Source organism: Microcaecilia unicolor, chromosome 2 (assembly GCF_901765095.1).
Source record: "Microcaecilia unicolor chromosome 2, aMicUni1.1, whole genome shotgun sequence".
NCBI classification, from domain to species: Eukaryota; Metazoa; Chordata; class Amphibia; order Gymnophiona; family Siphonopidae; genus Microcaecilia; species Microcaecilia unicolor.
Genome location: NC_044032.1, coordinates 166,663,986 through 166,686,611, shown reverse-complemented (window position 1 = coordinate 166,686,611; position 22,626 = coordinate 166,663,986). Strand labels below are relative to the sequence as shown.

General features: G+C 42.8%; 1 protein-coding gene across 1 annotated transcript; it reads left to right on the top strand.

The window, feature by feature from the left end:
• Window positions 1-17,318: 17,318 nt before the first annotated feature.
• LOC115461895 (putative nuclease HARBI1) lies at window positions 17,319-21,170 on the top strand. Its single transcript, XM_030191952.1, has 5 exons — window positions 17,319-17,471; window positions 17,592-17,699; window positions 19,527-19,898; window positions 20,028-20,379; window positions 20,791-21,170. Exons 1-5 carry the CDS (start codon window positions 17,319-17,321, stop codon window positions 21,168-21,170), a joined length of 1,365 nt encoding a protein of 454 aa, XP_030047812.1.
• The last annotated feature ends 1,456 nt before the right edge of the window (window positions 21,171-22,626 follow it).

Here is a 22,626-nt window from a genome sequence, read left to right as displayed (position 1 = left end):
ATCTTGATTTACCATGGGATTCAGCAACCTGCATAATCTCAGTACTGCAGGCTGTTGAATCCCTTGGTAAAAGAATAATGCTGCAGTGTTATTCTAGCGGCCAGAAAACAGCAGGTCACAAAGCTGTTGTCCGATGATCCCAAGCTGACAGAGCAGGGACCCTCCTTGCTCACTGCCCCCACCCCCACCCAATGTAAGCCACTCCACCCCCTGCAAGTTGGAAGCCCACCTCATCCCACACTCTCCACATATCTCTAAATGGGCTACCTGTAGAAGCATTGATGGTCCAGGGAGTTCTTTGGGCTGGAGCAATGCCCAGTTTCTCCTGCCCAGTCTAGCTGGGATTATTTTATCATGATTTTGTGGTCCTAAGTCCTCCCACCTCTGTAGGCCCCTATAATCTGCCATGAGAACTAGAAATTGTGGCAGCCATTTTGGACAAGGAGCCATGACGGGTGGGAGGAAGCGGACATCGCTCCTGCCTTTAGGGCCCAACTGGACTATTAAGACAGTACACAATAGTTCTGGGGGTGGGAGGGGTACCAATCAGCCTTTCTTGTTGTTGGGAGGTGGGGGGAGGAGGATTGGCATTACAGGAGATAGGGGGGCATTAGGAAGGCAGATGGTCTATGGGATAAGGATGTTATATGTTGCTGAACAAGCTCTGATCCAGAATTTCTCAGGTTAACCAGCTGAAGTGAAATGCCACTGGGGAGGGAAAGCAAAGTACAGCGTCATAACTAGGGGTGAGTGAGGGGGCAGTTGCATAGGGTGCAAAGTCATTTGGGAGCAGAAATACAACTGAAATGCAAATGTGAGCCAACAGCAGACGAAAGCTAGGACAAGTATGACTTTTCTACTATCCAGAAGGACTTGGAACCACAGTCATATAGGTGGAGGGAGAAAGGCAAGAGAGGTATAAATATATTTATGTGCCCCAGGAGCTAGAATGGCTATTTACAGCTTTTCCTAAATTCTCTTTCTTAAGACCTGACAGAAAAAAAGAGCCTTTGGAGAGTTGTCATGCTCAAATTGTGAGGTGAAACATTTCAGCACTGCTGCAGATTAGAAAAGGAAATGGAGTAGGAGACTGCTTTCTAAAGCAGACCTTCAAAAGCCCCAGATGCTCAGCCTCAGAACTGAAACTGTTACTTGACCCTAATAGCAATATTCTAGTAACTGCAGTGTCAATAGCTTTAGGCATGAGCATGCTGGTATTGATTCATTTCCAGGTCTGTTTTCATAATACATTTGTAGTTTCTATACTCTTTTCTCTTTTTAAATAGGTGGATAACAATTTCTTTTGGCAGATGCAATATAATGCAACAGACTTTCCAAACTGCCAAGAACAGGCATTGTGGTTTGTAAAAATGAATGTCACATTTGAGTCATGTCTGATCTGGAAGGATTTCAATATATAGCTTGGAATTGTTCTGACTGTAGTACAGTATGTACTGTATTGGCTCCTTAGTAAACATAGGTTTGCTCTAAAAGTTGTGATGTACTTAGATTTAGCAAAGCCTTTGACATGGTTCTGCATAGATGACTAATAAATTAACTGAGTGTCCTCGGTTTGGGCTCAAAAGGGACTAACCGAGTGGAAGGTGACAGAGGGCAGTGGTAAATGGAGCTCACTCTGAGGAAAGGAATTGTTACCAGTGGTGTGTCACAAGTTTTAGTTCTTGGACAGGCTCTTTTTAACATTTTTGTAAGCAATATTGCTGAGGGGTTGCCTGGAAGGTTTGCCTTTTTGTGGATGATACCAAACTCTGCACTCCTGAAGAAGTGGATAACATAAAAGAATAGTCCAGAATTCGGCAGCTTAGATTTAATGCTAAAAAAATGCAAGGTCATGCATTTGGGCTGCAGGATCCGAGGGAGTAGTACAGTTTAGGGGGGTGAAGTATTTTTATGCATGGAAGAGGAATGAGACTTGAGTGTAATCATATGTGATAATCCTAAGGTGGTTAAACAGGCAGAAAAGGCAACAGCAAAAGCTAGAAGGATGCTTGGGTGTACAAGGAGAAAATGGCCAGCAGGAAAAAGGATGTGATAAGTGGAGGAGTAGCCTAGTGGTTAGTACAGTGGACTTTGATCCTGGGGAACTGAGTTTGATTCCCACTGTAGCTCCTTGTGACTCTGGGCAAGTCACTTAGCCCTCCATTGCCCCTGGTACAAAATAAATACTTGAATATATGTAAACCACTTTGAATGTAGGTGCAAAAACATCAGAAAGGTAGTATATCAAGTCCCATTTCCCTTTCCCCTCTGTATTTGCCTCTGGCAAGACCTCATTTAGACTAGAGTACTACATATAATTCTCGAGGCTGCACCTTCAAAAAGATGCAAACAGAATGAAATCAGAACAAAGGGTGGCTATTAAAATGGCCAGTGATCTTTATCATAAAGTGTATGGGAACAGACTTAAAGATCTCAATATGTATACTTTGGAAGAAAAGTAGGAGAGGGGAGATATGATAGAGATTTTTAAATACCTATCCATCTTATTTTCGAAAGAGATCGCTGGCCATCTTCTGACACAAATCGGGAGATGGCCGGCGATCTGAAGTCGGCCAAATCGGTATAATCGAAAGCCAATTTTGGCTGGCTTCAACTGCGTTCTGTTGCGGGGCCAGCGAAAGTTCAAGGGGGCATGTCGGCACGGTAGCGAAGGCGGGATGGGGGCGTGCGTTGAGATGGCTGGCTGAAAAGTAACTGAAAAGTCCGAATTTTGATCGGGGGGGGGGGGGGGGGGGGATGGAGGGGGAGGAACAAGGGACATGGATGTCTATATAGCAAAATTCTTAGAAAATGGCCACACAGATTTTCATGCAGAACAGAGGGTCAGCCTACTGGTTAGTGTAGTGGATTGTAAATTGAGAGACACAAGTTCAAATCCCACTTTAACTTTGTTTTTGTAATTGTGAGCCCCCCAGGAAGAGAAAAGTACCTACTGTACCTGAACATACACAATAGCCTTCAGGTTTGTAGGTGGCTTATATATTTGATACAGTATGTATTTTTCTGTTTCTGGAGGCTCACAATAAAAAAAGAGTCGATGTGTGATTTGAACCTGAGTCCCTTGGTTTACAGCTTACTGCACGAAGCACTAGGCTATACCTCAGACTTTCTGCTCTGTTAAGAATGCCCATAATACCTAAAGCTGTCATAGAGCTTGGTATCCCCTTCCGGTTTCGCTTTCTGGGGAGAGGAGGGAGTCAGCAATCACTGGGAGATTAAGGAGGTGTCAGAGCAACTTTCTGTAACGTAGACGTTCCTGAAACAGGTCTAAATAGGGAAGTCCTTCTTTTTAGATATGGACAGTTTTTTCTCCTTTGGTAATTGTGGTTGGATGTCCAGATATCAGGCCCTTCCTAGTCCCTCCCAAAACACACCTAGAACATGCCCCCTTGCTATTTAGACATACTGCAGTGTTGAGTGGCCCTATTCTGCCTTTGGATTTGGCTTTTACTTAAGCTTTAGTGCAAACGAGAAGGCTCAGCATAGAGCTCAATCCTTGAAAGTGCGGCGAGCTATAACCTTTGTTATATATTTTGGGGCACTGTACCTATACAACTTATATAGCGCAGTACTACACTTTGACCCCTGAGGCAGGCGCTGTCTAACGCCGAAACACGGCCCATGTCAGGTCATTTGCTAAATAAAGAATTACAGTTGTCCCAGTCTTGAAGGCCCAGTGTTGCTTTTTTGTCTGTATACTTTCTATGTATGTTGTATTACCCTCTCTATTTGTTTTCTACTCTTCAAGAATGAGTGCCACAGTGTGACATAGTAACAAAGCACCAGGTAAAGACCAAAATAGCCCAGTCACATAAAAATTCCTTATACAACCCAACATCAAGACTATTGTTTTCTGAAGGGCAGTTACTTCTGGATGTTTCCAGTGTCAGACATTTTAATCTAGCTGCAATTCAAGATAGAACATTTTTTTTATTGCTGGATCTGTCCTTTGGAATTCCTTACCAGATGATTTGTGAACAATGATTCAGTTCCTGCTGTTACAAAAGCAATTGAAGGCTTTTTTTTTTTGTTTCATCAGACATTTGCTGTTCATTGTTAATGTTATTTAAGGGCCCTTTTACAGAGCGGCAGTAAGCACAAAGTGGGTTACTGTTCTCTAAAAGGAAGTACCGCTGGGCTACCGCAGCAGCCTGGCAATAGTTCCCACCCCCAACATGCTCCATTTCCAGCACTACAAAAATAATTTTATTTTTATAGCACCAGTGTGTACCCGGCAGTAATCGGGCAGTGCTGCGCGCTGGTACCGCTAGGGTAGGGAGGGAGCCCTTACTGCCACCTCAACGGGTGGTGGTAAGTGCTCCCACCCAAAATGGGTGCTTCACTTGCTGCATGGCCATTTCTTTAAAAAAAACCCTGTCTTTTTCCAGCTATGAAAAGGAGGCCTCAGCGCACCTCAAAAGCATATGCCAATGCCTGCACAGGCCCTCTTTTGCTGCAGCTTCGTAAAAGGACCCCTTAGAGTTGATGTTTTCATCTAAATTTTGGTCATAAATAACTAAGGCAATTATGACATTGCAGCCATTTAATTTCTTTTATTTATCTTTGATGTTTTATTTGACTTATGGATGTATTTATTGGAATCTGCCTAGACTGTAAAATAGAACAATAAACAAGCCCAGAGTCTAATACTTTCATTCCAAAACTTGACTATTATTTTGGATATAAGTGGGGTACATTCAAACTTGGAAAATATGGAAAATCTGGTTAGAAGTGTAAACTTGAGGTTGGTGACTTTTCCTCTGGCTAAGAAGATTGAGCTAAAAGATATGGTTTTTTGCAATATTTTTCTGACATGCAACAGCAGCATAAGGTAAACTGAACACAATTGGGGTGGACAGCACATCAAAGAAGGGAAACCTGAGTCTTCAAAACTGTCTTTTTTTGGGATGACACAATAATTCTCCATCAAAGAGGTTCACCTGAGATAATACAGTGAATTACATGAAACATAAACTGATGTTCCAAAATACTAATCTCTGTAAATAAGTAACATAACTTCAAATTTGAGCATGAAAAAGAATTTGCAAAGTCATTAGAAAAGGTGGAAACAATGTGGGTTCTTAATGTAATGTGAGAGAACAACACTGTCTTGATGCTGTGTGATTGAGAAAACCAACGGACTGAAAGCAGGAAATGTAAGGACTAATGGTTGTGGATCAATCTTTATAATATGAATGCTGATGAAATCCCCTATTAGGTTGGCTGTTTGGAGTTGAGAAGTGACTGTGAGGAAGATATCGGTTTGGTACACAGTGTACTTTGTCTTGCTTTTTCTATTGGCATTGCTTTAAGTGGATGATACAATCCAATATCCTTGACAATTTTACTGACAACATTCCAGGAGACAGCTGTGTCGAGTCTTGGTTGTTGTACAATAAATTCATAGACCATTCGTCTATTTATCATTGAGTCATCTTCACTGTTTTCCTGAGTGCTGTTTAGACTGCGAAGACTTGTTTCTTCTGTGTGTATACACAACTCTACCTATACCATCCACCTAGTCCATGGCACAAACCCCACTCTCTGATATACAGACACCTACACTCCTTGAGAAATACCACAATACCCCCTCACTCACACACACACACACATGCTACAATCCTCCAGCACACTCACCTACATATCCTTCTCACCTCCCGACATCCCATCCATACCTCCCTGCAGCTAAACTGCACTTATAGAGATAAATATACTTACTATGCTACATACACTCACATATGCCTCATATATGCCCTCAGACACTACTCACATCCAATACCTAGTCTTATTACCCATCCACCTATCCACACATTTCCTGGTGCCCATGCTGTTACTTTAAGTCTGTCATGCAGGCAGGGCTGAGTCTGTGAATGGAGCAACGGGGAAATGTGATATTGTGTCACACTGAAATATGTGTGAGTTGAATCCAAAATATCTTCCCCATTCTCCTTTCCCTTATCAAATTATGTTTCCTTTTCCTCACAATATTATATTCAGAAATCAGGCTATAAATGAATTCATTAAAATGAAATGATTTTATCACCTCATTGCTTTTTAATGATTATTGTTTTGAAGTATTTTTCATATCTTCTGATACACAAGCATACACAGTACCATAATTGTAAGTGAATCAGCATAGTCATGCCAATCCTTTTTAGCACTGTGTTTAAATGTCACACTATGGTATAACTGCGTTGTGAAAAATCAAAGCATGAGCTCAGGGAACAAGGTTCTTAAAATGAAAATAGAAGATGCACAACATTCATTTGAAATATATAAGCAATAAGATGTAGTAGGATCAAAAAAAAAAAGCAGAACAGTGAATAACAGCAAAATGGAATCCCACAAGGCCAGGAAATTGGCAAATGTATATTTTAAGGTATCTAGCTGCGCTGCTTAAAGATGTGTATTTCTTTTTCTTTTTTTTAGCTATGAATGTTCTTAAAAGATAAAATCATGCCCATTCCGTTTCTAAACATTGCATAAATCATGCCTCTCATCTCATGCAGCTGCAATAGCGCTGCAATTGAATGGATAAGGTGTTTTATAAAGTTTTAAATTAGCATATGCCCATAAACATAACTGCAAATTGATTTTCTGAGGAGGAAGAATGTATCAGTAAAAATGAATCTCATCTGAGTTCTGCAGAGAAAGGAGAAGAGAGGAAAAGAAGGAAATCAAATGCAATAATGGATTTTAAAAAGAAAGAGTTAAGAGGGTTGTTCAGGAGTCCACAGGGCAGGATAAATCAAATATTAACTCAATGTGACCCCACCCTCAAGAGTTTAATGTCCGCCTTACTTTACCTGAGACAATTACCTCAGGAAAATACAAATATAAAACTAACCTTGCCTCTCTATTCCTATAGAGGGGGAAATTGCCTAATATAAATTTACTCAGAGGCAAGGGTGACATTTACAAGAAGTATTAATATTTATTGACACTCATAAATTTTCCTTTTTAGGACTTCAAAAATTGGTTCCATAAGATTTTACTGCAACAATGACCAGCCTTTTGCAATACTATATCAGATAAGTATATTTCATAATCACTTCTAATTAATTTATCATGCTTATTGATTAAACATGTAACCCTGATTTTGATACCTTGTGCTGACTTTTGTTCTACAGTCTAACCTTTATGCTGGAACCAAAACAGGTAAGTATTATTATTATTTTTTTCCTCTTTCTGACTTTTTGCTCTGTCATTGTTTTTCAGTTCTCTTTCTTTATTCTGTAGACCACAGTTCAGGAACTTAGCTGGACTTCCTGCTTTCTTGGACATCTTTCTTCTTTCTTCCCCTTTCTTTAGATTGGGTACCTAGTGCTCTTTAGTGTAGTTCCAGGTCACCTCACCACAGTCCGGAGTCGTAATCAGGAGTATCTACTACTCTAACTATACAAACTAAAAAAATATAAAACCTGTTTCCTAATCCAGTGGTTCCCAAACCTGGTCCTGGAGGTACCCAGCCAGTCAGGTTTTCAGGATTTCCACATGGAATATTCATTAGAGAGATTTGCATGCACTGCCTCCACTGCTTGCAAATCTCTCTCATGAATTTTCATTGTAGATATCCTGAAAACCTGACTGGCTGGGTACCTCCAGGGCCAGGTTTGGGAACCACTGGGTTAGGAAACGGGTTTTATATATTTTTAGTTTGTATAGTCAGAGTAGTAGATACTCCTGATTACGACACCCCAAAAAGGAACAGCTAATTAAGGTGTCCTTTTACAAAGCCACAGTAAAAAGTGGCCTGCGGTAGTGTGGGTTAGTCTTTTAGGTGCACACTGGGCAATTTCTTACTGCGGCATGCTATTTTTTAATGGGCCAGGAAATGGGCGTGCGCTAATATTAAAACTAGCATGCACCTATTTATGGCCTGAGCTCTTACCACCACCCATTGACCTAGCAGTAACGCTTAAGCGCTACCCAAGTGGTAACCATACAGCACGTGCCAACCAGGTGTGCTGCCGATTACCACCAGGAACGCCCCTGCAGTAGAAAATTCTTTTCTACCGTGGGATTTGGTGCACACCAAACTTGGAAATACTTCCGGGCGCACACGCTACCCTGGCGGTAGTGCTGATTGGGCATGCGCTACCCATGCGTTAGCCTTCCTGCACCTTTGTAAAAGGGCCCCTAATTCCCTAAGCTAACCCTCCCACCGTTATACATAGTAATTGCCAGTCACACATGCTGGACAATTTGGCACTCTTTTGCTTCAAAATGATTACTTGCCTTCACATCTCCAGTTTCAGGCAAAACTTGCTAATTCAAAGAAATATCTTCCAGCTCTAAGGATGTTTTATTAGTTAGCACTGAAGAGATAGCTTTCTCAACAGTTCAGCAGTGTAAACTACTGTAAGCAATTAGTTTACAAATTTTAATTAGGGAATTCTCTTACATAAAGATATTCTCATCCCACTGTCTTTAGCTTCTGATGGTTCTCTTATGTACTAAATAGAAGCCTCAAACAGTGCTCAGAAAATCAAACTTAGTTCAACCAAGCACTGTAGTTACAGTCCAAACACTGGGATTTTCCCCCTCTTTTATATGGATACTAAGAACACTTCAGTGTATCATATTTTCAACAAATAAATGTGAATCCTTTTCTCAGTCTCACACACTTCCAGCCTTGAACCACAAAATAACTCTGTGGAGCTCAGTATCTTAACTAACTCATTCATGTTATCATACACACACCATTTCAGTGCCAAACTTCTCAAAAAATACCTAATTTTACACTTTGGCAAGACAGCACATCAACACACATCCGGCCTGCATTAAATCACCCTCCAAACTGCCACACTGGACAGTTTCTAACCTTCTTAGACCTCTTGTCACAGCCTGTCACAAGCCTTCCCCACAAGACCCAGACAGCAAAAAAAAAAACCAAAAAAAAAAACCAACAACCCAACAACAAAACACAGCTTTGCTCCTCACCAATACTGTCTATAACTAAATAAAATACAATGTGCGTCCTTTTTTTCCCACATATATTTTTTTTCCAAAGAAAATAATTTATATTATTTTATTTACCTTGTACATGACTACTGCAAAGCTCTGTAATGAGCTGGCATGACAGGCATGGGGGCACATGGCACACTCCTTGCGCAGGTTCCTTCCCCCATCCTCCATTGGGTGCACATGCATGCACCTTAACTCTGGCCCTCACTCTTCCCAGAGTCCACAAACTGTTGTCAGGGCTCTTGCCTCCTTCAAATGCTGCTTTGGGCCGCCTCCTCTCTTTTCTGGGTCCCAGAGCTGCCCTGAACCTTACCTGGTGCTTCTGGTCATACCTCGGGCCAAACCCACTCTTCAGCTCATGCGCGACTGCAATGACATCACCACCGTACTAACATGGTGATGTCATTTGCCAGCATGAGAGACACGGGCAATATCTGAACTCTCAGCTTTCCTCCCAGCACCACTCCTGCCAGCAACTCGGCACCACCACGTAAGTCCTCTCTTCAGCTCTGGACCTTCCAGCACTGTGCCGGCATCTCCCGCCGCCACCGACCACCCGAATTGTGGCTGCCCGAACTCCGCAGCCTCCTCAATACTGCTCATCATCACAGTAAACCCACGGTGCTTCAACTGCGGTGGCCTAACTCTACTCCAACCTAACACCCCTCCCGCAACATCCCTGAGGCACACCAGGTATTTAAACTAAAAAACACAAATTTTAAACCCATAGGGTTACATGAATATTATCTTATGTAAAGTAAAAATACTGCCTCACCCATATATAAAGTTACCTCCAGGTATAAACAGCTTAAAAAGCTTATTTCAGTACAACACACATTCTTACCAGTAACTAAAAATTAGACCATAATAAACTTGTTGATAAGGGCATGCAGTACTAAACAGTCAAAATCTTAGCATATTATCTGGTGTGAAGGAATCATAAACTGGAATGAAACAACGGTTGGCTAGTATCTCAGGTGATGTATGTGAGTCTCTCCTTGGGATGGCCCAACCCAATTGCTGTAGCAGCTACCACTACAATTGCTCTGACCTCAGTTCCTGACACTGCCCAAGGCCCAGTCATGAGCTTTTTGAATCCAGGGCTTTGAACATACCTCCCCTCATCAAACCAGTTCAAACATCTCCACTCGCAGTCAAATTCAATTCGATTCTTACATTGGTTGGCAAAGCAATATTGCTCACCTGCAAGAGATGTTTCCTATAGCATAAGGTACACAACTGGGTGATGTAATCTGATAACACTGGGATGGAATTGCTTTCCCAGAGCTCAGAACTTTCGTGTAAAGTTCTGAGCATGCATGGCCCTTCCTACATGAGGCAGTCTCCTTATCACCTCAGTTGATTCCAAAGCTCTACACAGTTAAACAACTCTCAGGGAGGTAGGGACTATGGGGCCCTTATACAAAGGCGCGTTGAAAAGTGGCCTACGGTAGTGTAGATACGTGTTTTGGGCATGCGTAGAATCATTTTTCAGTACACCTGTAAAAAATGCCTTTAAAATTTTTTTCCGAAAATGGACGTGCGGCAAAATGAAAATTGCTGCACATCCATTTTGGGTCTGAGATCTTACTGCCACCCATTGACCTAGCGGTAAAGTCTCACACAGTAACCAGGCGGTACTGGCCTACGTGCGTCAAATGCCACTTGGCACGCGCCCAATACGCAAGTCCAAAAATAAAATTTTTTGGATGCACACATCGAACATGTGCCAAAAATGAAATTACTGCAAGAGCCACATGGTAGCTAGGTGGTAACTCTATCTTGGTGCCCGTTGGGCGAACGTAGACGCTTATGCGGCTTACTAAAAGGGCCCCTATGTGCCTTATCAATCCTGCTGTCTTCAGAAAACAAATTGCAGGTGCACAGCATTGCTTTTTTGATTTCCTAGAATTGAGTCAGGCACACAAGCAGGGACTGTCTTCTGTGTATGGTGTACAGCGCTGCGTATGCCTTGTAGCGCTATAGAAATGATAGATAGATAGATAGATAGATAGACAAGTGGTTGACACCCAAGCTTAGGGCTATTTGGTAATATGTTATCTTTGTTTTCAGAGCAGGGTCTTGATGGGGTTGGGGAAAACACAGTCTCAGGGTCAAAACCTCTGTCCAGTCCTGGTTCTTTTTGTAAAAACTCTTTTACTATCAAGGTTCTTTGAAAAGGCCACACAACTCAAACAGGTAAAGAAAATAAAAAAGGATGTCTTTGGCTCATACACATTCTTCATTTTTGGAAGGTAGATACAGTAACTCCTTGGTCTTCTTTACTGTTTTCCTTCCCACTTTTTTCTCAGCCTTTTCTTGAAAAGCTGAATCTTGGCTCTTGAACATCCTATGTTTTTGGATGATTAGGATGTACCCATAAGGGTACATAGTCTTTTCACTTGTGCTTTTTGCTCTAAGATTTAACTTCCTCTAGCCTTCTCAGTTGGTTTCTAGTCAATGGCATACTAAGGGGGGTACCAGGAGGAGGGGCTATGGCCCCAAGGTGCCAGTTTGGGTATGCTCAAGGGGCACCCAGTGGCTCTGAAAAGAGCAGCAAGCAAAGGGCCTATGAACCAGAGGCAGAGTGGAGGAGTGGCATAGTGGTTAGGGTGGTGGAATTTGGTCCTGAGGAACTGAGTTCGATTCCCACTTCAGGCACATGCAGCTCCTTGTGACTCTGGGCAAGTCACTTAACCCTCCATTGCCCCAGGTACAAATAAGTACCTATATACAATATGTAAGCCGCATTGAGCCTGCCATGAGTGGGAAAGTGCGGAGTACAAATGTAACAAATAAATAAATAAATAAATAAAGGTAGAGTTTTTCCAACTATGTACAAATTCACATTAATTACTTGCTTCCTGAGAACTGTGTTCTATCCACTCTCAAATATTCACTTCAGTCAGCAAACAATAAAGATGTCAGCTGTACTTAGAAGCAATATAACAGATACACTTATAGTTATGATAATCTTAGTGGCATGGGACAGGCAGCTGCCTGGTCTCTATAAATCCATAGGTAATTGGGAGGTTAGATGCCAGTTCAGAAGCTGATGCTTGAAGGTTTGGATGCTACAGAGAGTTCTTCTCTCAGCTTTAAAGGTGGCACAGACAAACCATGCAACTGTAGATCACAAATGATGCCAAGTTGGAAAATTACAGATTAGACACAGTTTCTCTTCTTCTTCAGTAATTTACGCCAATAAAGAAAACCCAGAAGATCAATCATAGGTGGATAATATTGGCATTGCTGCAGTAGTGCCTATATATATATTTTGTTATGGTGAAGGGATAAAAGAAAAATGGGTGAGGGTGAAGATATCTACTCGATAGGAAGATAATATAATTATTTTGCAATGTAAATCTTATAAAAAGTTACGAATTAAAAATTAAAATTAATGAAATTGAATTAATTAATTAATTAACAAATGAATTAGCAAAAGAGGTAAACAAAATAAGAAGGGATTACTGGGAAGAGATGTTGAGGCTTAGTATGGCATCCAAATTAGAACAGAAAGAATGCTAAGTTCAAAGGATACGTAAATTTTGGTTTGTTTTTTAAGGTTGGGGGCGGAGAAAAAAGAGCACGAGAAAGTCAGGAAAATTGGCCGGCTCTGGGTTGAGGAGAATTGATGGGCGGCAAGGAGGAAAGCTAGTTGAGGGAACTGAAGCAAGAAATTTCATCTCTCCCAAAATTTAGAAGACTGAGGGTTGGGATTGGGATCTTGGGTAATTTTGTAGTTGGGATAGCAATGTTTAGAGATGTTAAAAGGGGTAGTTAAGTAGCAACTGCGGTAATTTAAATGAGAATTTTTCAAGCAGCCTTCATTTAAGGACAATGAATTTACTGGCTATATAGATTTTACAGTGCAAGATGCTTGTGTGCAAAACTGCCAGAAGCAGAAGTGGGGCCTTGACGTCACCGCAGGTCTCACTTTACAAGGTGGTTCATGAAGTATTAATACATTTGATGGAATAAATATGTGCAGCTGGGTAGGCACTGAGGAGCTTTATAAAAGATTATAAGAAAGTTAAAGTTGCATTGAAATATTGATAATAAAATTTTTATTTGTGTTGGTTATGAATTTTTGATTGATTAATAAAGCTGAGGCCAAAATTATTTCTCCAGTTTATAAGGTTGCCATAGTATTCTTTGTTCATGTGTGAGTCAGGAACGGATGTAATGTAAGTGCCAATATTATGTCCAAACAGGACAAGTCATGATGTCTAGGTGACACTTCAATGGTTTAGGGGTCATTTTACAAAGGCACGCTGAAAAATGGGTTGTGGTGGTGTAGGCGCAAGTTTTGGGCAGGCAGCGATCCATTTTTTAGTGCGCCTGTGAAAAAGGCCTTTTTAAAATTTATGCTGAAAATGGACGTGTGGTAAAATGAAAATTGCAGTGCGTCCATTTTGGGTCTGACACCTTACTGCCAGCCATTGACCTAGCGGTAAAGACTCACACGGTAACCAGGCGATAATGACCTTCGTGTGCAAAATACCACTTTGTGCATGTCTATTACGCACGTCCAAAAATAAAAAATATTTTTCAGACTCGCGTAACGGACGCATGCCAAAAATGAAATTACCACAAGACCCATGCAGTAGTCAGACGGTAACTCCATTTTGGTGCGAATTTGGCGCACTTAGTCGCTTACACGGCTTAGTAAAAGGACCCCTTATTTAATATGAATAAATGCTGTGTCTTTGGAATTCATGGCATCAGACTGGAGGACACTCATTTGCACAGAGGTCAGGATCTGGGCTGCAGCAGTCATATTTTAAACCTGTGCTCTCCATTTTATATTTCTCAAACCTCCCTCCAGAATTTAACTCCTTCTTACTTGAGTGTATCTACCTATTAGATGCTCCCATTTATTTATTTAGTTGTGACATTTATATCCCACATTATCCCAAACAAGTTTGAGTTCACCGTGGCTTGCAATAAACAGTGTAGGATACATAATAAAGAATAATGCATAAGAAAGTAATTTGTTGTAAGAATCCAATTTTATAATATAGTATCATAAACATATTGGGTTATCTATGGAAGTTTATCATTTAGAAAATCTGAAGCAAAGAGAAAGTTAATGGTAAATAGAGTGATAACCAATTCAGCTAATAATTAGTTGTTTGAGATATGGTTGTTCTTTGTGAGGGTTTGTTTGAATAGGAACAATTCGAGGATTTTGCGGAATCCAGAATATTCCTGTATATGTCTTATTTTGGGTGTTGGTTCCTAGGTAAGTGAAGTCTGTAGAGTGGACAGTTTTGTCGATCACTTTTTTGCAATTTCAGAGGTGTAGTCTGAGATAGTTTCTTACCTCATATTTAGTGTTTCTTTGAGGTAAGTTTATTAATGGTACTATATAGTCTGGAGCTGTGCCATTTAGGATTTGAAAGATAAAGGTACATAATTTGAAGGTGATTCTCGCTTTGATGAGATGCCAGTGTAATTTGATTAATAAAGGGGAGGCACTTTCAAAATGAGAGATTTTGTATATGAACCTGGCTGCAGTGTTTTGAGCTGTTTGGAGTTTTTTTTTTTTCAACAGGTACTCCTTACAGCCAACATATATGGCATTACAATAATTGAACTGGGATAATGTTAATGATTGTACCAATAGTCTGAATGTTTCTGATGAGAAATAGAAATTTCCCTTGGATGGACAGGATTTCTGAGCTAACAAGAACATAGTCCTCCTTGGTAACCAATGATGTCATTATTACTCAGGTACAACACCATTGGTGGAGCCTGATGGATTTTTCTGTTCACTTTATTTGTGCCAAAATCTCACAGGCAGGGGCGTAGCCAGACAGCAGATTTTGGGTGGGCCTAGGCAAGAAGTGGGTGGGCACCAAGTATTCTCCCCCTCCCACCAAAAAAAGATCTCAGCTGGTGGGAAAATGTTTCTCTCCACCTTGGCAGTCTGCAGCAGGCATGTGCTGAAAACTGAGCATGCGCAGTTGTCAGTATCATGGAGAGTAGCATTTTCGTTACCATCAGGGGGAACACTTCAGCTGGTGGAGCTTGGGATCCCCACCAGCTACCGCTAAACATGTGCTACTGTTGGGTGGGCCTGAGCCCTAAGTGGATGGGCCCAAGCCCACCCAGGCCCACCTGTGGCTATGCCACTGCTCACAGGTCCAACAGTGATGAGAAAACAGGGGTTCAGTGGAGCCACCTAGAAGTTTTTTTCTATTACATCAAGAAATACAAAAAATGTGTTTGCAGGCTGTATTGGTGTTACATGGGTAACAAGCACACAAAGCTGGCTTTGACTAAAGCCTTTTATTAAAAAAAGTTATAGTAGAAGCATCTTTAGCACAGAGCTGTTATTTTCCGAATTATTTTGTTTTTTCGTCTATTGAGGATGCTTCACAACAGGGGGGGGGGGGGGGGGGGGGGTTCCATTTTAGCTTCCTCAATAAGTACAGATCTTTTCAGCCCACAAAAATCCAGATGGCATTTTCTCTTAGACTGAATCACTGTCAGTAACTGTCTCTTCAACAATATTGTCTGTCTGAGTTTCCGTCCCTTTTCTTTTACTTGGGATGCTGGACATATCTCCTATAGTATTTTGTTTCATTGTCTGCTTAGCCTTTTCTGAACTGAATTACACCATTTTTCTGTTCTGAAAGGTGACAGGACAGAGGTTTCCATAGAAATGCAGGTCATGGTGTCATCAGGAAATCCTCTGATATTATGCAGTATTGAGCAAATTATTTTTCATGTTTTCAACACAATGAGGGAAAAAATGTTTTGATATTTAGGTCCTGCTGTGGCTAGGAAAGCAAATAGAATGTTGGGTATTATTAGGAAAGGTATGGAAAACAGGTGTGAGGATGTTATAATGCCATTGTATCGCTCCATGGTGCGACCGCACCTTGAGTATTGTGTTCAATTCTGGTCGCCACATCTCAAGAAAGATATAGTGGAACTGGAAAAGGTGCAGTGAAGGGTGACTAAAATGATAGTGGGGATGGGACGACTTCCCTATGAAGAAAGGCTAAGGAGGCTAGGGCTTTTCAGCTTGGAGAAGAGACGGCTGAGGGGAGACATGATAGAGGTATATAAAATAATGAGTGGAGTGGAACAGGTGGATGTGAAGCGTCTGTTCACGCTTTCCAAAAATACTAGGACTAGGGGGCATGCGATGAAACTACAGTGTAGTAAATTTAAAACAAATCGGAGAAAATTTTTCTTCACCCAACGCATAATTAAACTCTGGAATTCGTTGCCGGAGAACATGGTGAAGGCGGTTAGCTTAGCAGAGTTTAAAAAGGGGTTAGACAGTTTCCTAAAGGACAAGTCCATAAACCGCTATTAAATGGACTTGGGAAAAATCCACAATTCCAGGAATAACATGTATAGAATGTTTGTACATTTAGGAAGCTTGCCAGGTGCCCTTGGCCTGGATTGGCCGCTGTCGTGGATAGGATGCTGGGCTCGATGGACCCTTGGTCTTGTTATGATTGGGGTCTGAACCCCTCTCAAACTTACCTCTTTCCTGGGGGTCAGCTTCTTAGCTGGCTTCTGTTTCTTTTCTCTGTCCTTTCTGAGCTGGCTCTGTCTCTCTGTACTGGCAGCTTCCAGTAGCATGGCTCTAATTGTTTCACTATACTGCACCTGTGTGTGTGTTGCCTGAGTTGCTCTACCTCTCTTTGGGTGTACTGGCTTCAAGTGCTTCACAGGGTTGCATTGGTGTGGGTTGGGCCTCTCTGGGTCAGTGTGCTTTTGCCTAGGTCTAGGGAGAGTGACATCATCTGGGAGGGCCTTGATAAGGAAGTGGGTTCTTTCCTTCAGAGCCTTGGCAACGGTGGTGTTTGCTTTAGGTAGGGTGGTGCAGTGTGTACTTCTGACTTTGAGGCAGATGCACTAAAGCTTAATGAGCCTTTAATGACCCTCCAACGAGGAAAATTTGATCCGTTGCATGCATCAAAGGGCTTTTACCGAGGAAGCCAGCAGCTAACGAAAACGGAATGGAGATGAGCAATTAGTGTGAAAACCCCATTGAAACGAGATGCACCAACCTTTTCCGATTGCCTGTACGCAGGAAAAAGGCAGGAAATGTAATGAGAGGTCCGGACCTCTCGTTAGGACCGCTCTGTGCCAGGAAAAATCGTAGAGTGAATAAGCAAACAAACTGTGAGCCAATCCCAGCGCATTAGCACAGCTAAAAGCGCTGTGATTGGTCGAAAGCCCTTTGCATAACATATGTACCAAAAGTATGGGAGCAATTTTTTTTTTAAATAAAGCTTTATGAAAACGTGTAATAACCACGTCAATATAGTGCGTGCGTATTGCCATGCTATATAGGCGTCATTATGGCTGCAAGAGGGAGAAAACCTAATTTCTTGGACCTCGATGTCCTGTGGCTTGCACAACTGTTTACAGTCAACGAGAAACGCCTTTTCCCTCGTGCAGGCAAAAGGAGGGACATCATGAGGATGGACCAGGGCAGTTCGTTCCCAAGATCTGTAAGTGGGGTACAAATGCATAAAATAAATAATAAATAATAATAATAAATAATAATTGACTACACATGTATGTGAAACATGCATCATTGCTTTTCCATTGTGTTTGTCTACATCTGACAGGTGGAGGAACTTAAAAAACGGGCGAGGGCACTACGGAAGGACCACCCAGGATGGCTCCATGAGGTCAGGGCCAACCTCGATAACAGCCCAGGTATTTTAACGTTTCACGTGAGTCTGCTCCATGACATTTGATGAGTCGGGGTGTTATCACAAAACTTACATCATCCATATTTGTCTCAACAGAAGTGTCAGAGAAAGAGGAGGAGGAGGAGGAGGAGGAGGAGGAGGAGGAGGGTGACGATGACGATCATGATGTCGAGAAATCGTGTCATGACGACGACGATGATGATGATGATGATGGTGCCGGCGAGGGGTCCCTGGCTGGTGTTGTACCTTCCCGCCCTTCTGCTCCTACCCCTGGTCCCCACCTCTTACCTTATGCCCTTGTCCGTCCCGGCCCCTCGTCTCGTCTCCCCCCCCCCAAGAGATCACGGAAGACCATTCTGCGTCTCCCTGCTCCAACATATGGCCCTTCGCACCGTTCCTCTTCTCCACCCCCAGCACACTTTAGCCCTCCTGCCTCACCCTCCCAGCCACACGGTCTCACCACTCCTCCTGGTTCCCCTTCCTCCCTCCCCCCCCCCCCCCGCAAATTCCAATCTTCCCTCCTGCTACCCCCTCCTTCGCTCTCCCTCAGACTTCCCTCACCATTTCACACCATGCTGCTGCCTCCACCTCGCCTGGGCAAGTCACCCCCGTTCTGGAGAGGTTCCAGGTGGAGCAAATACCTGTGTATGGTGAGTTTTAAAATTCTACTCCTTGCCCCAAGTGCCATCCCCTTGTCCCCCTTGTCCCTTCCTCCATTGTCACCCATTACTCCCCTCACTGTGTGTACAAGGGCTATCTGTTTGTATGTGATGTTTCGCGCTGTGTGCGTCTGGTGTTGTAATACAATCGGTACTAATAATTCATGTTATTGTTATTGCGTATCACGGTGTGTGTGCATTTAGAAGCTGTTCGTGGTGAACCGTTCTGACAGTCGTTCTTTTGTCTTTTCTGACAGGTGGCACAATGGACCTCACTGTAGAAGAAGAAGACAGTGAAGATTCGCCATCTCTCCCCCCCCTGCACCCATAACTGTCCACCGCAGTGTCTCGCCCATGTCCCCTGCTCCCACCCTCTGCTGCTCCACCTCCCCTATCCCCCCCATCCCTACTGTTGACCGTGGTACCTGTACCATACCTCCAGCTCCTACCCGTGACCGATCCACCTCCACTTTTTCTCCCATCCTCGAAGACCGCGCCACATCTCCCCATATGCCTCTCCCCCTAATTAACCTTCCCCCAGATGAGCTCCAGGACATGGCCCAGACCCTGCGCATGGGAGGACAGGCACTGGCGGACCTTGCCGAAGTAATCCAGTACCTGTCCTCCAGCGTACAGCGCCCTTGAGATCTTCTCCTCCCCCTTTCCTCCCATGTGACCCGCATTTAATTTGTTCACCACCATCCATATATTGCCCTCCCACAAATAATCCTACTTCTTGTTTTTTGTACTTTGCTCAAAGTTGAATATATGAAAAAATAATAATGTTATCAAAAAAAGTTGCACTACAAAAATATATTTTAAAAGTTTCTAAGTAAAGTCGCACATAAAAAAAAAAAATATATATATATATATATTTTTCTTGTTTAAGGTTAGAAATAAAGGCTTTCAAAGGTTGGGCCGTACACGAGCGACAATATGTGACGTTTATTTTATGCGCCACCATGGAGCGCCGCATTGCTGAGTGTTCTATCGCGTTTCTGTTGCACGTGACACAGAGAAGCGAATCGTCTTCGATTTCACACGATTATGGTCTTTCCTGATTGGCTGCTCGTTTGGCGCTTAAATATGACGTACATTCTGCGCGCTACAGAGAAGCGTTGGTCCTCGTGTTTCCCCTGCTCGCCAATTGCAAAAAGAAGTCATGGATGGTGGGTTTTTCCTTGCACAGTTGGACTTTTTCCCTGCCATGGATTATGACCACATGCAGGAACAGGAGGTAACAGAAACCATTGTACAACACCCTGTCCACGTTCGCCCACGCCGGCTCCCCCGCCCACGTGTGTTTCGTCAACGGCTGGTTCTGGAACACATGTCAGACAGAAAAATCGTGGATGACTACGGCTTGACCAGAACAGCTATATATCAACTGTACCATGAAATTAGAGATGATATTGACCCAACCACACATAGATCTCACGCAGTGCCTGGCCTTGCAAAGCTGCTTACTGTTCTGCAGTTCTTAGCCACAGGGACATTCCAGCATGTGTTAGGGGGTAACAGCGGCGTGGACAAGGCAACTGTTTCAAGACATCTTTCGCAGGTAATACTACGCATTTCGCTACACCCTATCCTCATCCCACCCCTCCTCCATCGTCGTGCAACCCCCCTTCTCAAAACTGCACTGTATAAAACATGGATAACCAATCCAAAAATTTGCACTGTGTTTCAGGTCCTGCACGCACTGAAAAAATGTGTTCGCCAGCACATAGCATTTCCCACGGGGGAAGAAGAACAGAGGAGGGTCAAGCAGGACTTCTACAAGATTGCGCGGTTACCCAATGTCCTAGGAGCTATAGACTACACACATGTTGCCTTGACCCCGCCTGCGGATCGAGAAATGCAGTATCGAAACCGCAAGATGGGCCACTCGTTGAATGTGCAAGTGGTTTGTGATGCAAACCTTAGGATCCGTGATGTTGTTACACGTTTTCCAGGGAGCTGCCATGACTCTTACATCTTGTCTAACAGTGCACTGGGAAGGAAGTTTGCAGAGGGGCAGATTCAAAACGGATTGCTTCTTGGTGAGTTGCTTACATTTGCTTTACTGGTGTGGGTGATACTACAACTAATACTACTACTTAACATTGCTGTATAGAACAACACACATGGAAATTCCAAGCTGCCATTTCTTTATAGTGCCCTGGTGGGCTAGTGACCACTTCCGTCTTTAGTCCCGCAAAGAGCACACTGCTTCCTGGTGAAAGGCGGAAAAGGTCACTATACCAACGGGCTACTTATAGGTAAATGTGTGTTAGGGGGGGAGAGGAGTTAATCAGCACATTTGTGCAAAACTCTGGCCAAACATGCAGATCTAACAAGGCGGAGGTTTGCACACAGGTGGCTGTGACTTAGGACATGAAAAGTTCAATACGGATATTTTGCGACCCTTTAATATTATGTGCTCACAGTAATGAACTGTTGTGTTCCTGCAGGGGATGCTGGATATGGGTCGAAAACATGGCTACTGACCCCGCTTGCAGTGCCCTGGTCTGATGCAGAGAAGCATTACAACGAGGCACACATTGCAACAAGATGTACAATAGAGCGCACGTTTGGGGTATTGAAGAGCAGGTTTCGCTGCTTGCACATCTCTGGTGGCTCCCTGCAATACTTCCCTGAAAAGGTCGCTGACATAGTGCTTGTATGCTGCATGCTTCATAACATCGCACTGAAGCATCACCTTGACATCGACATTGTTGTCCCTCCAGAAGTGGACATAGCCTCCTCGGACAGAGGAATGGATTCAAGCAAGGGAAATGCTGTGCGCCGGAAGGTTATCCATGATTTTTTTTCTGAACCTCGCCATCCTTAGTAGCCTAGTACCACTTGTATGACCTGTCTGTCATATTACTGGTCAAGGAGGGATATAGGCAAGTCCTAGCAGTGATTTCTACGGATGTAATCATTGGACAACAAGTCCCACATAGCCTGTGTCTGTCAGTTAAGAACATACAGACCAAAATCCTCTATCCCTCCTGGAATGGGGAACATGTCAGCACAGAACTTGCATATGAACGGTGTGTCATTAGCTGGTGTCAACAGAAAATGCTATGGGTAACATTGCAGCAATACTATGATTAGCAAATCGCTATTTGTCAGTGGTAGCTTATTCATATGACTTCCATTTCTTGGTTTCAGCCTGTGCCGTCCGTTCTCAAGTGAAAGTTATTACCTATGGCACAACCTACATCCTCATATAAACTTATAAAAGAACATCGAAACAGTTCAGAACAAATACTTTTATTAATTAAACAGGAGAAAAAAAAAGGAAATGTTTGATATCTGTTCCAAATTCGTGCTGCATTCAATATTCAAAGGTAGGTAGACGTGATGCATTCATAAGCTGGAAAAGACAGCATAGCGAGATGTGTTTCTAGCTCCGTCGCACCATGTTCCGATGTTCCACAGCACCTTCAAAACAACAAAAAACCAATTACAATGTGCATTTTACTGTTTTGTTGTGGGGGGGGGGGGGGGGGAAGGAAATGATACAAAACCGTTTCAAAGTTTTAAATATACCTGTTAACAAACATTTCAGACAACCCTTTCACATGGCGACAAAACAACAGTGCACAAATGTCAATAAAAACTATCAATGCATTTCACAAAAATATCACCTGTTATGTAACCACAATTGGAAAACCTCTTTTCAGGCTCCAAAAAAAAAGGGCTCGCACTCCCCTCCCACAGCCCCACTGGTTTCAGTCTGCTGGTAACAAATGAAACTTACTATCCAATGACTGGCTGTTACAAAGCCGGGGTACATGCGGGTATTCTGTTGTTCTGTCGTCATCGCCGTGTTCTGGTGCTCTATTGCTGCAATGAAACAACATAAAATAAAACTTCATATGTTGCAAACTGTGTACCAAGTTTACGAAGGTTGGAGGCTACCGTGACAATTATTGAAAAATAAAGGTGAATAAATGATCAAACAAAATTTTTGTTTGTATGTCTCGCACCCATACTTACTATTGAGAAACAGGCTGCCACACAGGGTGCGCACTGGAGGGTGTTATGTTGTTCTGTGCTCCCGGCTGTGGGTTACAGCGATCCTGCCTGCAATTAGATGAAAAAGGAAGCAGGAAAATGTAAATAAGCCTGTCTAGAATAGAGACAGGTCGACGGGCCACTCAATAACCCGAGATACTTACTCAGAAAGGGAGGCCCTTGCGACCACGTTTTGGCCTGCAGACCCTGCACCAAACAACAAAAAAAAGGGGGGGTAACGGTATGCACAGTGTGCCAAACAGTAAAAACAAGGAATTTAC